The sequence below is a fragment of the Moschus berezovskii genome, chromosome 21, assembly GCF_049115385.1.
Source record: "Moschus berezovskii isolate FMDL1 chromosome 21, NW_MosBer_1.0, whole genome shotgun sequence".
Lineage (NCBI taxonomy): Eukaryota > Metazoa > Chordata > Mammalia > Artiodactyla > Moschidae > Moschus > Moschus berezovskii.
The window spans coordinates 14578380-14601054 of NC_142480.1; the positions used below are offsets into that span (position 1 = coordinate 14578380).

A 22675-nucleotide genomic window follows, 5' to 3' on the forward strand; every position below is an offset into this window, starting at 1 on the left:
GTGCTTTTGGACTTCCCTAGAGGTACAGCCGGAGAAGGCAATGGCAAGCCACTCCAGTACTATTGCCTAGAAAATCCCATGGACGGAGGAGCCTGGTAGGCTGCAGTCCGTGGGGTCACTAAGGGTCGGATACGACTGAGCGACTTCACTTTCACTTTTCACTTTCCACTTTCACACATTGGAGAAGGAAATGGCAACCCACTCCAGTGTTCTTGCCTGGAGAATCCCAGGGACGGGGGAGCCTGGTGGGCTTCCGTCTATGGAGTCACACAGAGTCGGACACGACTGAAGTGACTTAGCAGCAGCAGCAGAGGTACAGTGGATAAGAATTCCTCCTGCCAACACATATGGGTTGGATCCCTGCTCAAGGGAGATTTCATGTCGCAGAGAAACTAAGCCTTTGTGCCACAACTACTGAGCCCACGTGCCACAACTACTGGCGCCTGCTTGCCAAAAATCCAGGCTCCATAACAAGAGAAGCCACCACAAAAAGAAGCGCACATACCACAGTGAAGAACAGACCCTACCCACAGCAACTAGAGAAAAGCCTGCACAGCAACAAAGACCCAGCACAGCCAAAAGTAAATAAACTAAATAAAATTATGAAAAAATAACTATAATCAGCCTAAATTAATTTAAAAAAACAGTTCATAACTACCCTGGTGATACACTGGTTAAGAATCCATCTGCCAAAAAAGGGGACATGGGTTCCATCCCTGGTTTGGGAAGATTCAACACGCCATGGAACAACTAAGTCCACGTGCTGTAACTACTGAAGCTCTCGCTCTGGAGCCTGAAAGTTCCAACTACTAAGCCCATGTGCCACAACTACTGAGCCAGCATGACCAAGAGCCCAAATTCTGCAACAACAGAAACCAATACAATGAAAAGATCATGCACCATAACCAGAGAGTAGCCCCCGCTCTCAAACTAGACCCAAAAAATCCTGGGCAAAGCAACAAACATCCAGCACAGTCAATAAGTAAATAATAAACAAAACAAAAAGTTTCACAGACAACATCCTGCAATCATGAAATAAAAACAATGTGCTTTTGGACGTCCCTGGTGGTTCAGCGGATAAGAATGTTCCTCCCAATGCAGGGAACATGGGTTCAATCCCTGCTCCAGAAATACTCCACACCACAGAGCAACTAAGCCTGTGAGCCACAACTACTGAGCCCCCTTGCCACAACTACTGATGCCCACTTACCTAGAGCCCACACGCCAAAACTACTTAGAGTTACAAATTCCAGTTCCCAGGCTAAGACTCCATGCTCCCAATATATGGGGCCAAGGTTCAATCCCTGGTCAGGGAAAGAGAATCCACATACCAAAAACTAAAAGATCCCCCATGGCACATCTAAGACCCAGTGCAGCCAAATAAATAATAAAAATAAAATAAGTATTTTTAAAAACCAAAAGACAAACTCCAGGGAAAACTAGACAGCTACAGATAAAATTATGAAATTAGAACATTTTGTCATACCATATACAAAAATAGACTCAAAATGGATTAAAGACTTTAATGTAAGACCTGAAAAACATAAACTCCTAGAAGAAAACATAGGCAGTACACTCTTTGACAGTGGTCTTAGAAATATTTTTTAGATATGTCTCCTCAGGCAAGGGCAACAAAAGCAAAAAATAAAATGCGACCTAATGAAACTTAAAAGCTTTTGCGCAGCAAAGGAAACCAACAAAATGAAAATGCAGCCAAGTGAAGGAAAGAAGATTTTTGAAAATGATATGTCCAATAAAGGGTTAATATGTGGGGAAGACTTCCCTGGCAGTCCAGTAGTTGGTTAAGACTCCAAGCTTCCATTGCAGGGGACATAGGTTCAACCCCTTGGGGAACTAAGATCCTGCATGCCATAGGGCACAGTCAAATAAAAGGGTTAATATCCCAAATATATGAACAGCTTACACAATATAAAAAAAAAAATAATCTGATTAAACAATGGGCAGAGGATCTGAACAGGCAGTTTTCCAAGGAAGAAATACAGATGGTCAACAAGCATAAATTAAAAGATCAGAACTACCATATGATCCAGCAATTCCAATTCTAGATACTTATGCAAAGAAAACAAAAACACTTATTTGAAAAAATACATGCACCCCAACATTCATAGCAGCATTTTTTATAACAGCCCAGTTATGAAAGCAACCTAAAAGTCCAACACAGATGAATGGATATACACACACACACACACACACACGAACACTACTTAGCCATAAAAAAGAACAAAGTTTTGCCATTTGCAACAACATGACTGAATATGGAGGGTAGTATGCTTGATGAAATAAATCAGACAGAAAAAGACAAATACTGTATGTTATCACTTACATATGGAATCTAAAATATAAAATGAATGAATATAACAAAACAGAAACACACTGACAGATACAGAGAACAAATTAGTGGTTACTGGTAAGGAGAAGGAAGACAGGAGGGGGAATACAAGAGTAAGGGAGTAACAGGTACAAACTACTTTGTAAAAAATAAGCTATAAGCATATATTTATAGCACAGGAAATATAGGCAATATTTTATAATAACTATAAATGGAGTATAATCTATAAGAATTTTAAATGACTATGTTGTACACCTAAAATTAATACTGTAAATCAACTATACCTCTATTGTTTAATTAAAAATAAAAATAAATTTTAAAAAAGATATGCAACAGAACAAATAAAAACAAACTCCAGGGTGGTCTACACAAAAACCTACACATGTTTATAGGAGCTTTGCTCACAACTTGCCAAACTGGGAAGCAACCAAGATATCCTTCGATAGACCAATGGACAAATAAACTGGGGTATTTCCAGACAACAGAAAACTCAGTTCAGTCGCTCAGTCGTGTTCAACTCTTTGCGACCCCATGGACTGTAGCACGCCAGGCCTCCCTGTCCATCACCAACTCCTGGAGCTTGCTCAAACTCTCGTCCATCGAGTCAGTGATGCCATCCAACTATCTTATCCTCTGTTGTCCCCTTCTCCTCCTGCCTTCAATCTTTCCCAGCATCAGGATCTTTTTCAGTGAGTCAGTTCTCATCAGGTGGCCAAAGTAGTGGAGTTTCAGCATCAGCATCAGTCCTTCCAAAGAATATCCAGGGTTGATTTCCTTTAGGATTGACTGGTTTGATCTCCTTGCTGTCCAAGGGACTCTCAAGAGTCTTCTCCAATATCACATTTCAAAAGCATCAATTCTTCGGCACTCAGCTTTCCTTTACAGTCCAACTCTCACATGCATACATGACATACATGACTGGAAAAACCATAGCTTTGACTAGACGGACCTTTGCCAGCAAAGTAATAGCTCTGCTTTTTAATATGCTATTTAGGTTGGTCATAGCTTTTCTTCCAAGGAGTAAGCATCTTTTAATTTCATAGTTGCAGTCATCATCTGCAGTGATTTTGGAGATCCCAAAAATAAAAGTCTCTCACTGTTTCCATTGTTTCCCCATCTATTTGCCATGAAGTGATGGGACTGGATGCCATGATCTTCATTTTTTGAATGTTGAGTTTTAAGCCAGCTTTTTCACTCTCATCAAGAGGCTTTTGAGTTCCTCTTCACTTTCTGCCATAAGGGTGGTGTCATCTGCATATGTGAGGTTATTGATATTTCTCCTGGCAATCTTGATTCCAGCTTGTGCTTCATCCAGCCCAGCATTTTGCATTATGTACTCTGCATATAAGTTAAATAAGCAAGGTGACAATACACAGCCTTTACATACTCCTTTTCCTATTTGGAACCAGTCTGTTGTTCCACGTCTAGTTCTAACTGTTGCTTCCTGACCTGCATACTGATTTCTCAGGAGGCAGGTCAGGTGGTCTGGGATTCCCATCTCTTTCAGAATTTTCCAGTTTGTTGTGATCTATACAGTCAAAGATTTTGGCATAATCAATAAAGCAGAAGCAGATGTTTTTCTGGTATTCTCTTGCTTTTTTGATGATCCAACGGATGTTGGCAATCTGACCTGGTTCCTCTGCCTTTTCTAAATCCAACTTGAACATCTGGCAGTTCACAGTTCACATACTATTGAAGCCTGGCTTTTGAGCGCTGCTTTGCTAGCATTTGAGATGAGTAATTGTGCGGTAGGTTTGAACATTCTTTGGCATTGCCTTTTTCTTTAAAACTGACCTTTTCCAGTCCTGGGGCCACTGCTGAGTTTCCCAAATTTGCTGGCATACTGAGTGCAGCACTTTCACAGCATCATCTTTTAGGATTTGAAAAAGCTCAACTGGAATTCCATCTATATTGAATTATCATATACATTAACAAAAAAATCCTAAGAGAACCGACTACAATTGCAGCCTGGCTTCCCATTCATCCCCATCATTATGATGATCAGTCAACAGGAACTGAGCACATACTGGGAATTTTAATAAGATCTTGAGTAAATAAGATCCAGAGGTAATGCTTTTTTTCCCCCTGGTGAGAGAGGTTCACGATTTAATGAAGTATACGACCTATTTATATGTACTTAAACTGTACTACTGGGCTTCCTTGGTGGCTCAGACCTGCAATGCGGGAGACCTGGGTTCAGTCCCTGGGTTAGGAAGGTCCCCTGAAGGAGGGCATAGCAACCAATGTCGGTATTCTTGCCTGAAGAATCCTCACGGACAGAGGAGCCTGGTGGGCTATAGTCCATGGTGTCACAAAGAGTCAGACACAACTGAACGACTAAGCACAGCACAGCAAACTGTACTGCTATGAAATCTAATATGAAGTCCAAAAATTGGACTGATTTCTTGCCTAAGGCCTTAAAAGGACTGTAACCAGCTTCTTTTAAATGTTACCACTTTAAGACTCCCTGGTGGCACAGCAGGTAAGAATCTGCCTGCCTACACAGGGTACACTTGTTCAATCCCTGGTCCAGGAAGATTCCACATGCCGTGGAGCAACTAAGCTGGTGCACTGAAACTACTAAAGCCCGAGTGCCCTAGAGCCAGCAAGCCATAATTACTGAGCCCACATGCTGCCACGACTGAAGCCCATGTGCCTAGATCCTGTGCTCCACAACACAACAAGCTACTGAAATGAGAAGCCCGCGCACCACAACTAGAGACTAGCCCAATCTCTGCAACTAGAGAAAGACCACGTGCAGCAAAGAAGATCCAGTGCAGTCAAAAATAAATGTTCTCACTTTAGATTAACAATGAAGTATTAATATAAAACAAAACCAAGTATACTTGCTATATACTTAGTTAAATACTGGTTAAACTGACCAAAGATTCCTGCAGCAGTCTTTGGCAGATTTAACATTCATTATTAACTTTTATGAGAGTAAAAGTGTTAGTTGCTCAGTCATGTCCGACTCTGTGAGCCCATGGACTGCAGCCCACCAGGCTCCTCTCTCCAGTGGGTTGCCATTTCCTTCTCCAGGGGATCTTCCTATCCCAGGGATCAAACCCAGGGCTCCTGTATTTCAGGCAAATTCTATACCATCTGAGCCACCAGGGAATCCCTATGAATTTTCATAGTATTAAAATATTATAGGTAATGTGCCAACTTTAGAGTCCTCTAAATCTTCTGTCAGGAAGATAATGATAGCATAAACAGAACCAAAACCTGATATCACATATTACTAAAACTGACATTTATTTCCAAAAGGATTTGACCTATGGTACCTGAACTCTGAAAAAAGTGAGAAGACTGGCAGTTGGAGAAAAGTCAGTCTGTCACATTACTTAGTCAATGGCAGTTCCAATGTAATTTAGCTTCAATCTTTTTGCTGAAATGATCTAAAGAACAAAAGATTCATAATAAAAACATATGGAAAAAAAAAGAAATGAGCTATTAAGCCATGAAAGATTTGGGGGAAGTTTAAATGCATAGTACTAAGAAAAAGAAGCCAATCCAAATGAGGCTACATACTGTATGATTCTAAATATGTGACAGCACCAGTCAGCGGCCATCACCAAAAACCTACGAACAATAAATGCTAAAGAGGGTGTGGAGAAAAGGGAACCCTCTTATACGGTTGGTGGAATGTAAATTGTTCTCCACTATGGAGAACAGTATGGAGGTTCCTTAAAAAACTAAAACTAGGGATTTCCCTGGTGGTCTGTGCGCTCCCCATGCAGCGGGCCCACATGCAATCCTGGTCACAGAACTAGATCCCACATGCTACAACTAAAGATCCCACCTGCCACAACTAAGACCAGACACGGCCAAAATAAATTTAAAAAACTTTTTAAAAACCCTCAACAACAACAAAGAAAACTCCATTTATAAATGGGCCAAAGACCTTAACAAACATATCACCAAAGAAGATACAGGGATGGGAAATAAGCATATGAAAAGATGCCTCACATTATATATCAAAGAAATGCAAACGGAAACAATGAGATACCACTACAGCCATATTAGAATAGCCAGAATCCAGAGTTCTGATGACTCCACGTGCTGGTCAAGATGTGTATCAACAGGATCTCATTAATTGCTGGTGCAAATATAAAATGACACAGTCACTTGGGAAGATAGTTTGGTGATTTCTTACAAAATTAAGCAAACTCTTAGCATATAGTCCAGCAACCATGCTTCTTGGTATTTACTCAAAGGAGCTGAAAACTCCACACAGAAGCACACACTCGGTTGTTTCCAGCAGCTTTGTTCATAACTGCCAAAACTTGGAAACAACCAATAAATAAAGAGTGATGCATGCAGACAACAGACTATTATTCAGCACTAAAAAGAAATGAGCTATCAAGCCATGAAAAGACTCGCAGAAAACTTGAACCCAATGAAGTCAACCTGAAAAGGCTACATACTGTATCATTCCAACTATGTGACATTCTAGAAAAGGCAAAACTGTGGAAACAGTAAAAACATCAGTAGTTGTTGGAGGGTAGTTGTGGGGAGGGATGAAAAAGCAGAGCACAGAGGGTTTTCAGAGAAGTGAAAATACTGTGTATGCTATCATACATAATGATGGATATATGTCATTGCACACTTGTAAACACCAACAGAAAATACAACACCAACAACAAATCCTAAGATAAACTATGGACTCTAGGTGATTATGATGTGTCAATGTAGGTTCAACCTTGGTAACCTACAAATGTACCATTCTAATATGTGATGTTTATAATAGGCGAAGCTTCGAATGGGCAGGGGTAGAGAATAGATGGGAAATCTCTGTATCTTCCTCTCTATTTTGCTGTGAACCTAAAACTGTTCTTTAAAAAATTAAGTCTTAAAAGAAAAAGCAGTTTATTAAAAAATGCTGGGGAAAGAGAAGCCTCTGAAAATTACTTCCAAAAATTTACATGCATAAATCTCACCAACAGTCCACATTAGTTCAGAAGAATTAGTGATAACTACTATTTATCTAAAGTATACTGTGTGGTAGAAACTATACGAAGCATTTAAAACCTCATTTAACCTTCAAAAAAAAAATCCTCGACATATGGAAAAATTGGGATTCTATTATCCTCCTAGAGAATCCTCCTCAGAGAGAAACTCTTCACACATAAACACCAACAGACTTAAGACTGATCAGAGCAGCAGCCTTTTTAATAAAGAAAATACGAAGACAATTCAACTATCCATATTCAAGTCAACATAGTGCATTCACAGAGCAGAAAAAAACAGGATGAAGCAAAGCTGCACACAACAACATGAACGAATTTTAAAACATATAAAGATGTAAAAGTGAGCAAAAGAAAATCCCAGAATATAAAAATGGCATCATGTTAATATAAAAAACAGGTAAAAATAAGTAAAACACTATATTAATATTAATATAAAATTAATTCATTGGTGGTAAAACTATAAATAAATGCAAGGAGTGATTATCACAAAATTCAGTATAATGACTGTTACCTCGAGGAGGGCCTTAAAAGGTACTACAAATTTCTATTGACCTGGATGGCAGGTATAAGCATGGATGCTTGAATTATTTTTTTTTTTAATTACATAAATATTCATATGTGCTTCTTTGTATTTCAGTAATTTTTAAAAACCCCTCTAGATTGGCATGACATCAACTTTACAGATAAGGAAAGAAAGATTATATAAATTGTCCAAAGTTAATACCACAGTTTTAAGTTGCTAAATTGAAACCTGAAATCAAGTTTGCCAAATTTCAAAAGTTATGCTCTTTCTTCTACATAACTTCTGCTCTAGCCACTGGATACTAATCTTTACACAACTATTAAGTGTTAGAACTTTGTGACTTAGGTGGCTTTAGGATAAAAAATAAATCACTAATCTTTGCTAATAAAATAATATACAAAGGGAAGTAAGATCCCACATGCCACACTGAGCAGCAGCCAAAAATATATAGATGAATGCAAATATAAAGCTAACAACAAATGGACAACAGGACAGGTGCTATTATCTTCCAGTGTTAAACGCTGTTTGTTCCTCTTGTAACAATTTTTCACACTTGCAAATACCTGGTCATAATGAAAGGTTTAGCTTTTCTCAAGCTAGTTAACCTATACCAGAATCAAATCAATTAAATGATGTTACATTAGCATCTAGTACTAAAACAATGATCTAATGATGCCAAGATTTTCAGTTTCTTCATTTATACATAAGCACTGTTACAATGCAGAGAAGAGAACCTCAGGCATCCTGGAGGTCAAATCCTGAAGCTTCAAAAGCTGATTTTATTTTTTAACTTTTTTTTTTTTTCCATGCCACATGGGATGTGGGCTATTAGCTTCCCGATCAGGGATCGAACCAGCACCCCCTGCACTGGAAGTGGGGCATTCTTAACCACTGCACTGCTGGGGAAGTCTTTAAGAGCTACTTTGACCTTAAGCAAATTACTTAACCTCTTTGAGTCTGTTTTATATATCACAAAATTTTTGCCAGAATTAATGACATAATATAGGATGTTAGGTCCTATAGATAAAATAGGACCTAAAAAAATGTTTAGGTCACTGCACTGTATTTCAGAGAAGGAAATGGCAACCCACTCCAGTATTCTTGCCTAGAGACTCCTACAGACAGCAAAGCCTGTGTCCATAGGGTCACAAAGACTCGGACACGACTGAAGCTACTTAGCATACATGCGTGCACTGTATCTCACAGATGTGCAACAAATGTTCATTTCCTTCCTTTATTCTAGGAATGGGAAAGAAAAAACAAAAAAATAAAGTAGGGGAATCTTTAAAAACAATAGTTTTTTTAGGGAAAAATAGAGTTCCCTGGGACATGGGTTCGATCCCTGGTCCAAGAAGATTCCACATGCCATGGAGTAACCAAAGCCCGTGTGCCACAACTACTGAAGCCTGTGTGCCTAGCACCTATGCTCCACAACAAGAGAAGCCACTGCAATGAAAAACTCATGCACTGCAACCAGAGAACAGTCCATGCTTGCCACAATTAGAGAAAGCCCACAAAGCAACGACGACCCAGTACAACCAAAAAAAATAATAAATATTAAAAAAAAAAAGATTTCCCTCCATTAGCAATGATAATAAATATAAATAAAATTCAGTTCTCAAGATTTTATTTCCTCTACAGTCCTTTGATGAAGATGAGAACTTTAGAGTTATTAGAGTTAGTAGTATTCCCTCAGAGATATAAATGATTAAACCAAATTAGTGTTTCTGATCTGCTACTTATTGTACTATGTAGAACCATTTTTTCAAATTATAAAACAACTCAGCAATATATCATGGTATAGGAAATGTAAACCCAATCTTTTACCTTTTGGATTCAGGAGGCTGTCTCTTCTTTATCATTTCACGGAGTCTTGCAGCTGACTGCAAAATACACAAAACATAATACATGTAAAAATAATATCTTATAAAAAAAATAATACTGTAACTACATAGCTTACCTTCTAAAACATTTGAGTATCTGCTACTATACATACACTAAGCCAAGATCTATACAGGAAGTAAAGAACCTTGAGATATGACAACTGCTCTTGGTAGCAGACATCAGACAAATACACTATCAATAATAAAGAGAAGCATATAATACTATCTAAAGTACTGGCATTCTGACTCCTGGGACCAGGCTACTAACAAATATACATAAGCAAACATTTACTAAATATACTATTATAAATTTCCAACTTTAACTTATACTTCAGGCAACCCTTTGTGGGTGTTTTCCAGAAAAGTTACAGGTTATACTTCCATAAATCAATAGTAATTTCTGTTAACTAAAGTCAAAATCAGAGATATTTTTGTCTCCATTTCTGATGAATCTTCAACTGTTAGTGTGTGACTCAGCAATTTAGTGCCTTATATTAACTCACCCTCCCTCCCCTCAAGATGCAAATACACACTGAATATTTAGGAATCTGGTATGCCCAGAAACTATCTAATAAAGCCAACGGTTTAATGTATTTTAGGGGGAAACATCACACACCCTCCTGGACAGCTCTTCTCACACACATAGAAGTTTGACCGCAGTGTGAAGACCTTCAATGTAAAGTATACCTTTAGTAATAATGATTAGAAAACATTAGCATACTTATGGCCACTAACCCTTAAAGCTTCCAATACTAACCATATTCTCCTCTAATCTTTTTTTCCATTTTGGACGTGCCTCGAGGCATGTGAGGTCTTAGCTCCCTGACCAGGGAAAGAAAGGAATGAGGGGAAGCTTCCAATTACAGCTTTAATATAACAGTTTAAAAAAAAAAAAAAATCTTGGAATCAATGAAATATGATAAACTGCATTAAGTGTAAATCTTGCTAATTTTACCCTCCCTGATTTGACACTATGAAATCTGATACTATGAGTATTTTATTGACCTACTAGCAAGAGGAATAGTATCTCAGTTTAGATTAAAAACTTCAAACAAACCTCAGACAACTGAAGAGAAGCAAAAAAGTTTGCATTTTCTGATATGTTCTTCAGTCTCTTCCTTTCGTATGGTGACAATTCTGAAAAATCATCCTATAAAATCACACCAAAAAGACTGTTATTTACAAAATCCACAGCAAAAATACCTCACAAAACTAGTTGTTGTGTTCTCCACAAGTATATGTTCCTTCAAATTGCACCTACTATGATCATTTTATGTTATCTTACCAAACAGCACATAAACTTTGCTACAATGGATACTGAGAGAAAGTTTGGGATAACTGCAGGATATTGCTTCCCAAATAAATAACAAGTGATCTGATATCAGAAGTCAAGTAGGATAGCCCAATAGCACATTAATCCCTACTGGCCCTTAACTGTACTGTTTCACAAAGTGAACTTTTTATTAAGCAAAACAAGAAAGAACTCAAAAACAAATTTTTAAATTCACTGAGATGATTAAAGAAATTCAATAAAAAAAGAGAATCACATGAGCAGAAAAGACAGTTTTAAACTAGAGAATCTTGGAGGTCCAATATCCAACTAATAGTTACTGTGGGGGGGTGGGCGGAAGGAGCAGAGAAAATGGAGGAGAGAAAATCACTAGAGAAATAACACAAGAAGGCTTCTCGAAACTGAAGAAATGAGTTTCCAGATTAAAAGGGCCCAACGTGTATACAACACAATGAATGAAAACAAGACTCAAGCCCAGGCATATCATCACAAAATTTCTCAATACCTGAAGATGAGTGAAATAAAGAGAAGATCCCAAAAGTTTGCAGAGGGAAAAACAGACCACAAAGAACCAAGAATGACAACTTCACAATATCCAGGAAGCTAGAAGACAAAGGAAGAATGTGTTAAAAATGTTAAGGAAAAATTACTTTCAACTTACAATTCTAAATCCAATAATGCCAACAATCAAATGTAAAGCATAAAGACTTTTTCAGACACGCAAACAATCTGTCGGGTTGCCCAGGTGGTGCGAGTGGTGAAGAATCCACCTGCCAATGCAGCAGGTGCAAGAGACCCAGGTTCAATCCTTGGGCTGGGAAGATCACCTGGAGAAGGAAAAGGCAACCCACTCAAGCATTCTTACCTGAAAAAACAAAATCCCATGGACAGAGGAGCCTGGCAGGCTACAGTCCATGGGGTTGCAAGGAGTCAGACATGACTGAGCACTTACCAGCAGCAAACTATCTGTCATACACCAGCTTTCTGGAAGTTACTAAAAGCTACACTTCATCAAAAGTATACAATAAACCAAGAAAAAGACAGGATCCAGGCTACAGAAGTCCAACACAGCAGAGAGAAAAAAGAAATTTAAAGAAAAACAGTAAAGAGAAGGCCAAGAAAGAGAAAACAGTCCAGAATGATGGAGGGTCCCAGAAAACATTTCATGAATTACATACGTGCATACACACATATATATAATATATATATAAAGCCATTACAATTCTTTGATTTATACTGAGAAAAATTTTACAACTCAGGTAAAAATTGGACTATATGTAATACAGAAGGTAAAACATGAGAAGGAGAAGGAGACAGCACACATGTGTAAACTTAATCTTCTACAGTAAGTCAGTGGGTAATGGGGGATAAAAGCTAAAATGGCCTGAAGTATAATTTGTCTGCACAAATAGGTGTGTAACAGAAAACTGCTAGCTGTTTTGATTTGGTTCTGTGTATACATACATATGTGTGGATATGGAACTGGGGCTTCCCCACTGGTTCAGTGGTAAATAATCCACCTGCAATGCAGAAGAGGCGGGTTGAATTCCTGAGCCAGGAAGATGCCCTGGAGATGGAAATGGCAACCCACTCCAGTATTCTCGCCTGGGAAATCCCATGGACAGAGGAGCCTGGTGGGCTACATACAATCCATGGGGTCACAAAGAGTTGGACATGACACTGCAACTAAACAACCACCACGTATGGAATTACCTTTGTGTGAAACTAAGATCATGGCATTCAGTCTCAAAACTTCATGGCAAACAGATGGTGAAAAAAGTGGAAACAGTGACAGATTTTATTTTCTTGGACTCTAAAATCACTGTGGACAGTGACTATAACCATGAAATTAAAAGACACTTACTCCTTGGAAGAAAAGCTATGACAAACCTAGACATCGTATTAAAAAGCAGAGACATCACTCACTTTGCCGACAAAGGTCCATATAGTAAAAGCTATGGTTTCTCCAGTACAGATATAGGAGTAGGACCATAAAGAAGGCTGAGCACTGAAAACTGGATGCTTTCAAATTGTGGTGCCGGAGAAGACTCTTCAGAGTCCTTTGGACTGCAAGGAGATCAATCCAGTCCATCCTAAAGGAAGTCAACTCTGAATATTCACTGGAAGGACTGAAGCTGAAGCTCCAATACTTCGGCCACCTGATGCAAAGAGCTGACTCACTGGAAAAGACCGATTCTGGGAAAGGCTGAAGGCAGGAGGGGAAGCAGGCAGCAGAGAATGAGATGGTTAAATAGCATCACTGACTCAATGAACATGAGTCTGAGCAAACTTCAGGAGACAGTTAAGGACAGAGAATCCTAGCATAGAGTTGCAAAGAGTCAGACATGAACAACAATAAATATATATACACACACACAGAATTATGACTTACTATGACTTAAACAGGTATGTACATTTATCAATTTGACCAAAATGAAGATTTTTCTCACACACATAAAAGTGACAGCAAAGGTGAATTGTTAGTCATTGCTGTGAACAATGCCTCTCAGAGGAAAACATTACCACCATCATCATCAGGGACTTCCTAAGAATCTATCTTAAAATGCTGCATTTGGAGATCAAAGGAACAAAATTTAAACGATTCTAATTACCACAGGAAAAATTAACAAAATGTATTAAGAAAAATCAGACTTTTTTCGAGGTATGCATCATTCAAACTATTCTCACCCACTACCTGCTCCTGCAGAACTTGCAACATCAAAGACCAAGCAAAGACTATCGAAGTGGGCTCTCAAAGTAAATATATTATAGGAAATAGAATGTTTTTAATCCCATTAATGTTTTATCTTCAGAGACACTTGAGTAGTTACTGCATATACAAAATAAGAGGGAAATGCTACCTTTAGAAAAGAAAAGAAGAAAAATAACTTGAATTTAAAATGTGCTTGATGCCAAAAATTTACCAGCTGTGTGAACACTTATATAATGTTCTCCAAATGACAAAAGTGTAGAGATGGAAAACAAATCAGTGGTTGCCAGAGGTTAAGGCTGGTGGGAAGGAGGGCCGTGGGCTTAACTATAATGGGGTAGCTTAAAGGAGATCTTTGTAGAGATGGAACAGTTCCACCATGACTGTGGTGGTGGTTACATGAATCTACACATGTGATAAAATGATATAGAACTGGACACACACCTAGTACCAATATGAATTTCCTGGTTTTGATACTGCAGTGTAGTTATTTAAGATGTACTCACGGGGAGAAATTTCCTGGTTGCCTAGTGGTTAGGACTCTGCACTGGTTCAATTCATGGCCAGGGAATAAGATGCGACAAGCTGTGTGGCAGAGCCAAAAAAGTTAATTAACTGATAAAAAATAAAATAAGATGTACTCATTGGGGAAAAACTGGGTGAAGGGTAAATGAGACCACTCTGTACTATTTTTGGAAATTCCTATGAATCTGTTAAGCATTTTGAAATAAAAATTTTAAGAAATATACGTTTCCCAGCTAACATCATACTTAACAGTGAAAGACTGAAAGCTTTTCCCCTAAACTCAGGGACAAGATAAATATGTCTGCTCTCACCACTTCTATTCAACACTGTACCAGAAGTTCTAGCCAGGGCAATTAGGCAAAAAGGAAATAAAAGACATCCAGATTGGAAAGGAAGAAATTTAACAATCTTTACTGCCAATGACATGATCTTATATGTAGAAAATCTTAACAAATCCACACACAAAAAAATGAGAGTAAACAATTTCAGCAAAGTTGTAAGATATAAGATCAATATACAAAAATAAGTTGTGTTTCTGTACATTAGCAATGAACAATCAGAAAATGAAATTAAGAAAAAAATACCATAATAGTATCAAAAAGAATAATATATTTTGGGGACTTCCCTGGTGGTCCAGTGGTTGGGTGTCTGCCTGCCAAAGGGACGTGGGTTCCACCCCTCATCCAGGAAGATCCCACAGGCTGCAGGGCAACTAAGCCCTCAAGATACAACAAAGGAAGCCACTGCAACGAGAAGCCCATGCACCACAACTACACACAGCAACAAAGTCCTAGTGCAGCCACAAATATATATACTTTGACACAAATTTAACCAAAGAAGTAAAAGACTTGTGCACAGAAAATTATAAAACACTGAAGGAAATTAAAGAAAATCTAAATAAGTGGAAAGACAGCTCATGTTCATCGACTGAAATACTTAATATTTTAAAAATGGCAACATTCCCCAAACTGATCTATAGATTCAGTACAATCTCTGTCAAAATTTTAAATGTCATTTTTGCAGATACGGAGATCCTAAAATCCATACGGAAATGAAAGGAACCCATAATAGCCAAACAATCTGAAAAAGAATCAAGTTACAAGACTCACACTTCCTGATTTCAAAACTTAGTACAAACCTACAGTACTTTGGCCACCTGATGCAAAGAGCTGACTCACTGGAAAAGACCCTGATGCTGGGAAAGATTAAGGGCAGGAGGAGAAGGGGGTGATAGAGGATGAGAAGTTGGATGGCATCACTGACTCAATGGACATGAGTCTGAGCAAACTCAGGGAGAAAGTGTTGGACAGAGAAGCCTGGTGTGCTGCAGTTCATGGGGTCGCAAAGAGTCAGACACGACTTAGCAACTAAAGAACATTAACAATATTTAAAAGAGTGTGGTACTGTCATACATCAACAATAATCAGCCATAGGTACATCCACGTCCCCTCCCTCTTGAACCTCCCTCCCATCCCACCCTCAGCCTGTCACACAGTCCCTGTTTGCCTTCCCTGAGTCACACAGCAAATTCCCACTGGCTATCTATTTTACGTATGGCACTGTAAATTTCCATGTTACTCTTTCCATACATCTCACCTTCTCCCTCCTCCCCTCCCCCAACATCCATAGTTCTGTTTTCTCTATTTCTCCATTGCTGCCCTGAAAATAAATTCATCAGTGCCATCTTGCTAGATTCCATATATAGGCGTCAGTATACAACATTTGTATTTCTCTTTCTGACTTACTTCACTCTGTATAATAGGTTCTAGGTTCATCCACCTCTTTAGAACTGACTCAAATGCGCACGACCTAATTTTTTAAATCGGCAAAGGACTTAAATAGACATTTCTCCAAAGTATAAATTGCAAGTATGCACATGTAAAGATGTTCAACATCATTAGTCATTAGGAAAATGCAAATCAAAACTACAATGAGATACCACTTCACATGCACTAGTAAGGCTATAACCAAAATAGTTAAGGACATTATGTTAAGTGAAATAATGGTCACAAAAAGACAAACACTGTATGATTCCACTTATATATGGTACCTGAAGTAGTCAAATCCGTAGAGACAGAAAGTAGACCGGCTAGGGGCTGAAGAGGTAGGGAATGAGGAGTGTTTTAATGGGTATGGGCATGTGTGCTAAGTCGCTTTAGTCATGTCCAACTCTTTGCGACATTATGGACTGTAGCCGACCAGGTTCCTCTGTCCCTGGGGATTCCCCAGGCGAGAATACTAGAATAGGTTGCCATGCCCTTCTCCAGGGGATCTTCCCAACCCAGGGATCAAACCTGCGTTTCTTATGTCTCCTGCGTTGGCAGGCAGGTTCTTTACCACTAGTGCCACATGGAAAGCCCTTATGAGTATAGAGTTTCAGTTCTGCAAGATGAAAAGAGTTCTGGTTTCACAACTATGTACCTTTACATAACACTACTGAACTGTACACTTAAAAATGGCAAAGAGGTAAATTTTAAACTGAGAATTTTACTTCAATTAAAAATTTTATACATTGCTATTGGTTATGTAAAAATGGGGCAGTCACATTGGAAAATAACTTGACAATGCCTCAAAAAGCTAAACACAGTTACCCTATTTCACTCCAAGCTGTGTGTGTGCACCCAAGAGAATGGAAAACATATAAAATCTCACAAGTAAATGCTCATGGAAGCATTATTCTTAACAGCAAAAAAAAAAGTGAAAACAACTCAAATGTCCATCAACTGATGAATGCATAAACAAAATGTGGTATACACATACAATGGAATATTATTTAGCCATGAAAGGAAATGAAGTACCAATACATGCTACATGAATGAACCCTGAAAACACGGTAAATGAAAGAAGCCAGACCAAAAAAGCTATATATTGTATAATTCCATTTATATGAAATGTCCAGAATAGGCAAATATATAGAGACAGAAAGTAGATAAGTGGTTTTCCAAGGCTGAGAGAGGGAGGGATAAAGGTTTATAGTCACTACTGACAGGTAAGCAGTTTCTTTCTGGAGTGATAAAAATTTATGAAATTGGATAGTGATGGTGGCTGCACAGCTTCATGTATATATACAAAAAACACTGAATTATACACTTTAGTATATGTTATGTGAATTCTGTCTTAATAAAGAAATAAATATATGCTTGATGACAGAAACCAGATATTTACATAGTCTCAAAGTATCTTCCTCAAAGCATTCAGTAATTACCAAGGGAAAAATACTAAGTTTACATGGGAAAATCCTGGCAGACACCACTTTAGCTAAATGATGGAAGGTCATCATCACCAGTAAAATATCAACATCACGTACACTCTGATATGATACACTGAGGAGGGCACCTTCACTTCTATGGTATCCTTCCCCAAAGTGCAAAATCTTAATCTGATCATGAGAAAATAGCAGATAAACCCAAACTGAGGGCTTCCCAGGTGGCTAAGTGGTAAAGAATCCACTGCCAAAGCAGAAGACTCAGGTTCAATCCCTAGATCGGGAAGATCCCCCTGGAAAAGGAAATGGCAACCCATCCCAGTAATTCTTGCCTGGGAAATCCCATGGACAGAAGAGACTGACAAGCTACAGTCCATGGGGTCAGCAAGGGTCAGACACAACCTACTGACTTAACAACAACAACACAAACTGAGGGACATTATATGTCATTATATGTCTTTGATGTGACAAAAGCCATCCTTCATTTAGAAAGAAATAAGCTTATAAACTAAATACTGTTCTAAAGCATGGTACCATAAATTTTGGCCCCAAAACGATAATTAACGAAAGGGAAGAGAAAAAAAGAATGAAATGTTCTAAAAAAGATGTGAGATCTTTCAGCTTGTCGTAAGAAAAGGTATGCTAAGCATTTATGACTCTGTTTGACTATCTCCAGTATTCACTATCTCATGTTCTAATTTCTGACCCTATTTGTTGCTGTAGTTTAGTTGCTAAACCGTGTGTGATTCTTTCAAGACCCCATGGACTGTAGCCCGCCAGGCTTCTCTGTCCAAGGGATTTTCCAGCAATAATACTGCAGTGGATTGCCATTTCCTTCTCCAGGGGATCTTCCCAACCCAGGTATTGAACCCAAATGTCCTGCATTGACAGGCAGATTCTCTATGGCTGAGCCATAAGGAGAAGCCCTATTTTACATCAAAACAAAATCTGCTTTATATTAAGCCTCAAATACTCAGAATCTTAGAGTCTAAGAGGCAAAAGAGACAATCCAGTACACTGGCTCTCAAAGTGCAGTCCTGGACCAGTTTCTAGGAAGCTATTTTAGACATTCAAATTCAACACTCTCTCAAAACTTCTGAATCAGAAACAGGTGGTGAAGCCCTGCAATAGGGTTTTAACAAGCCCCCCAGGTAATTCTAATACAGGCTAAAGTTTGAGAACTACCAATTTTCTCTAATTCCCTCACCATAGCAGTGACTTGCTTAAAGGTACAAGGTTTCTTAACAGTGGCCATGCCTAAAACCTAGGCTTCCAACCCCCAGGCCAATGCATTTCTGACGTAGCCCACACTGTCCCACCACAGGTCCCAGTTTATTATACTGCCTCAATGATCCTATCTCCCTTCCCCTACCATCATTTTCTGTTCTAGTTCCATCTACTTCTTACCATGTGACAGGGTCATAAAACTTGTCACTTTAAATGAGGTACAAAATTCCTGGTAGGCAATAAGAGCCAAAAGAATTAGATGCTTAATTCCTTAAACTTATTCGAACTATCATTTCAAACAGAATTAGTGTTTTTCCTGTATCTTCTCTACTCCACCGTTTGTCTCCTTTAAGTAATTAAGGGAATTATTCAGCACATCAGTGCAGTCAATTAATGGTGATTTTACCACCTTAACATACTCAAGTACTATATGTCCTTTAAAAGTCAACTTCTTCTGGTATACTATGCATAAACATGTAAACGCGAGCAAGACACCATTAAGTAGGAATAAGCTCAAAAATAAGTGCAGCAAAGTGAGAAAGAAAGAAAAGCAAAGTCAATCCTCTCCTTCACAAATCAAAACCAAGAGCCCCCCAAAAAAAGAAAAAAACAAGAGCCAAATAAACCCAAGGGAAAAATTTTTTGGTTGGGTTGTACAAAATTTTAAAAAAAAAATAAAATTTCACTTAAATATAAATTAGATGATAAAATAATTTTTTTTTGGTTTTTTTAAGCTAAAGAGGCCCTTGATAACCGTAGCTTAACAAAACTCCAAATTTTTAAACATGAAAATTTGAATAAGCTAGTAATTAGATCCTTACCAGGCCTGGTGTGGTGTCTTCATCACTGTCTCCTTCCTGGCTGCTTTCCATATCAGGACTGAGAACCACTGTATCTGAAGGGCTCTTGTACTGCCACTTGCTGCTTTCAGCATGAACATCCAAGGATGATTTTTGCAGAGTGGATTCTTCCTTGGAAGATGTGGCCTCCATCTTTGGAGTTAAAATCTTTCTGCAACTTTTCTTTACTTCAGCTTTCTTAGATTTCTTACATGTCACTTCATTGTTAGAATTCTTATCTAATAGGGATTTGGGGCGCTTAAGTTGGCCTGTCTTATAGTTACTGAGTGAAAAGGGAACAAGATACACCTTAGCTATTTTTCCTAAAACTGTAGTCTGTACCGGTCTCAGAGATATATCAGCGATGTTTTGGTTTTCCTTATATTCATTCACCTATTCAAGTCAATAAAGGAAAACAGTATTAAAATTCCAGGTCCTGAGCCTTTTCTTACTCTTTACAACTCCACAGACTACAGCCCACCACGCTCCTCAATCCATGGGTTTCTCCAGGCAAGACCACTGGAGTGGGTTGCCATGCCCTCCTCCAGGGTTATCTTCCCAACCCAGGAATTGAACCCACTTCTCTTCTGTCTCCCGCATTATCAGGCAGATTTTTTAGCACTAGCACCACCTGGGAAGCCCCACAGAGCTGTGTAAATCAATCTAATTCCCATTTCATAATGACAACATAAATCCCAGCTGACAGCCTGTAAGGAAACTTTTTTCCCTCCAAAATCTAGATACCTAATTCATTAACCTAAATAGGATTATTATACTGGGCACTGACCCATGAGTACGCCAGACCAATAATAAAAATGACTACAATTTGTTATTGAGAAAACTGAGTAACTGGAATTGTTCCAAGAGTGGGAAACTGACCAAAACGACTGCAAAAACAAACGCAGACTTCCTGATCCCAGCCTGACACTATTTCTGGGGTTACTGACAGGCATCTTCCTTGGGGCTTCCTTAGGGCCCAGTTTCCATAGAGGAAAACCAGGGCAGGCATACCCGCTTATCTTTTGAAGCAACACCCGGAAAAACCTAAAACTCGTTACACTGAGAGATGCCCCAAAGAGCAGGAAATAGTTTTGCAGCGAGGAGGTGCCGGTTGGCAAGTCCTCCCCGGCCTGCTCCAGGCATATGCCTCACGACGAATGAGGCAGCAACACACCCGAAAAGGACAAGCCGTTTCTCACATTCACCTGAAGTCGCTGTCTGGAGCCCCCCTTCTGCTCAGCCTCCGCGCGGGACCCAGACATCTTTCCTCAGCTTGGCCGCTGGCGTCTTCCCGCCAAGACTGCGGCGAGAGGCGGGGATGAGTGGAGATGGGCGGGGCGAGGAGGGGCCCGGCGCCCGAGAGGCTCGGGCTGCGAAGGCGGGCGCTGATCCCAGCCGACGGGAGGGGGAAGGGGTACGGGGCGTTACATTTTCGCTTAGGTACGCAAGCTTGTCAGCCTCACCCCAAACTAATTCTTTAGGGAAGCGAAGGGACCGAATCGCATTTTTACCTTGGATCACGGTGGTTTTTGACGCTGCTGATGCCTGTATCTTACTTTGAAAAACACTTGCGCTTCTCCTAAAGAAAAACCACCTCGCCTAGCAATGTGAGCCTGGAAAAGATTCAGGGGCACTTAGTTGCCAGATGAACTAGAGAAGAAATGAAATCAACCTGCAGGCTTTACCTCGACCCAGTGGGTCCTTGTGATCCCCACCAGAAAATTATGCCCTATGGCTACCGTATTCTCTTCTTCCTAGGAAGGAAGTATTTTGATTTTTTCCCCCCAAGAGCTGATAAGATGGTTTAAACTTCACCCACCAGTTAACTAAAATTCTAGTGATAACCTTACAAAGCCCAAGGACAGGGGGAAAGTCTTAAATAAATTTTGTATCACAAAGCACCATAGATAAGGTTTTAGGACACTGTATTTCTTACAGTCATTGCCATATTAAAAGTTGTTTTGTTGTTGTTGTTTTCTATTTTCTGGGTTGCCAAGAGCAGAAAGAATTGCCTTCCCATCAGACTTACTTCCTTGGGATAGCATAGTTTTGGAGCTGATAAATTTACAATACAAATTTCTATCAGCTCTACTTTTACAGTCCTTTGTAGCTCAAAACTTGTGTCCTGCACTGTTCTTTGATTGAGACTTGCCCAATTTTATTTCTTCTCCCAGCTGAGGCCCAAATGTAGAACAGATGAAACCACTTGAGAAGTAATGCTACTAACAGTACCCTCAGCAAAGTTCCCTTCAGCAATTTTCACTCCTAGACTCAAAAATTACTGATAAAAATCAAACTTTTCACAGCGCCTGATATATGCCGTATTTCTGGACTTCAAGACTTTGCTCACACTGTCCCTTCTCTCCCTACACAGCAGTTATAAAATCTACAGTGCCTGTGTTCTACCAACTAGCCTGTTTGGTTTTTTTTTAACACGATCCACCTAGAAAATTGGGGTTATCTGTTCCTATTCTATAAACCCTTTGCTGCTGCTAAGTCGCTTCAGTCGTGTCCGACTCTGTGCGACCCCATAGACGGCAGCCCACCAGGCCCTGGGATTCTCTAAATAAAATTCAATTTCCTGGAGGACACGAGCCTTTTACAATATTCCATACTCCTTGGAGAGATCTAAGTGAGGTAAACACAAGTGCTTAATAATTACTTACGGACTCATATACAAACATTCCAGCCATGTATATGTTGTAATAGGCAGTCTCCAGAAATGGACAGAACTGGAAAGCTTAATAGTGTTCGGATTTCAGACATTATTCTAAGCCGCTTGGGGGATTTTTTTTTTTCTCTTGCCACTGGCCTAAATTACTACCACTTGCCCTCGAGTGACCAAAAAATACCTCACCACAATCCGCTCAGCCTCATCAACTGAGCTAATCAAGTGCTGTTTACGGGATTTCTATTCCGATTAAACTTTGAGCTTTCAAATTTGACAGTCTTTACAAACTGCAGTTCATTATCTCCTGAGTTTCATTATTCATCACTACCCTGTAATACTCGGGTTCAGACCAACCTAACATCCAAAACCTTTACTTGAGACTTCTCCCGTCGCAGGGCCTTAACAGCAAATCCCAGTGAAACCAACTTCCCGCCGGGAAGACGCGTACCAACACCGCGAGACCGAGAACGCCCGGGCAGCC

The 22675-nt window shown here is 39.3% G+C and overlaps 1 protein-coding gene across 5 annotated transcripts in view; it reads right to left on the reverse strand.

Annotated features, from left to right (window-relative positions):
• The window catches only part of WDR76 (WD repeat domain 76), a 54627-nt gene extending 31959 nt beyond the window's left edge, over nucleotides 1-22668 (reverse strand). The window contains exons 1-6 of one of the 5 annotated variants that reach the window (XM_055418374.2): nucleotides 22549-22668; nucleotides 21035-21136; nucleotides 20729-20823; nucleotides 19506-19916; nucleotides 10784-10876; nucleotides 9671-9726 (exon numbers count right to left, since the gene is read on the reverse strand). In XM_055418374.2, coding sequence (XP_055274349.2) covers nucleotides 9671-9726; nucleotides 10784-10876; nucleotides 19506-19916; nucleotides 20729-20785 — 617 coding nt within the window. In that variant the 5' untranslated portion in view covers nucleotides 20786-20823; nucleotides 21035-21136; nucleotides 22549-22668. Of the gene's footprint in view, nucleotides 1-9670; nucleotides 9727-10783; nucleotides 10877-19505; nucleotides 19917-20697; nucleotides 20909-21034; nucleotides 21137-22548 lie in introns of those variants that run through there. The other 4 variants (XM_055418369.2, XM_055418375.2, XM_088829459.1 and 1 more) reach the window with 4 other exon arrangements.
• Nucleotides 22669-22675: the final 7 nt, after the last annotated feature.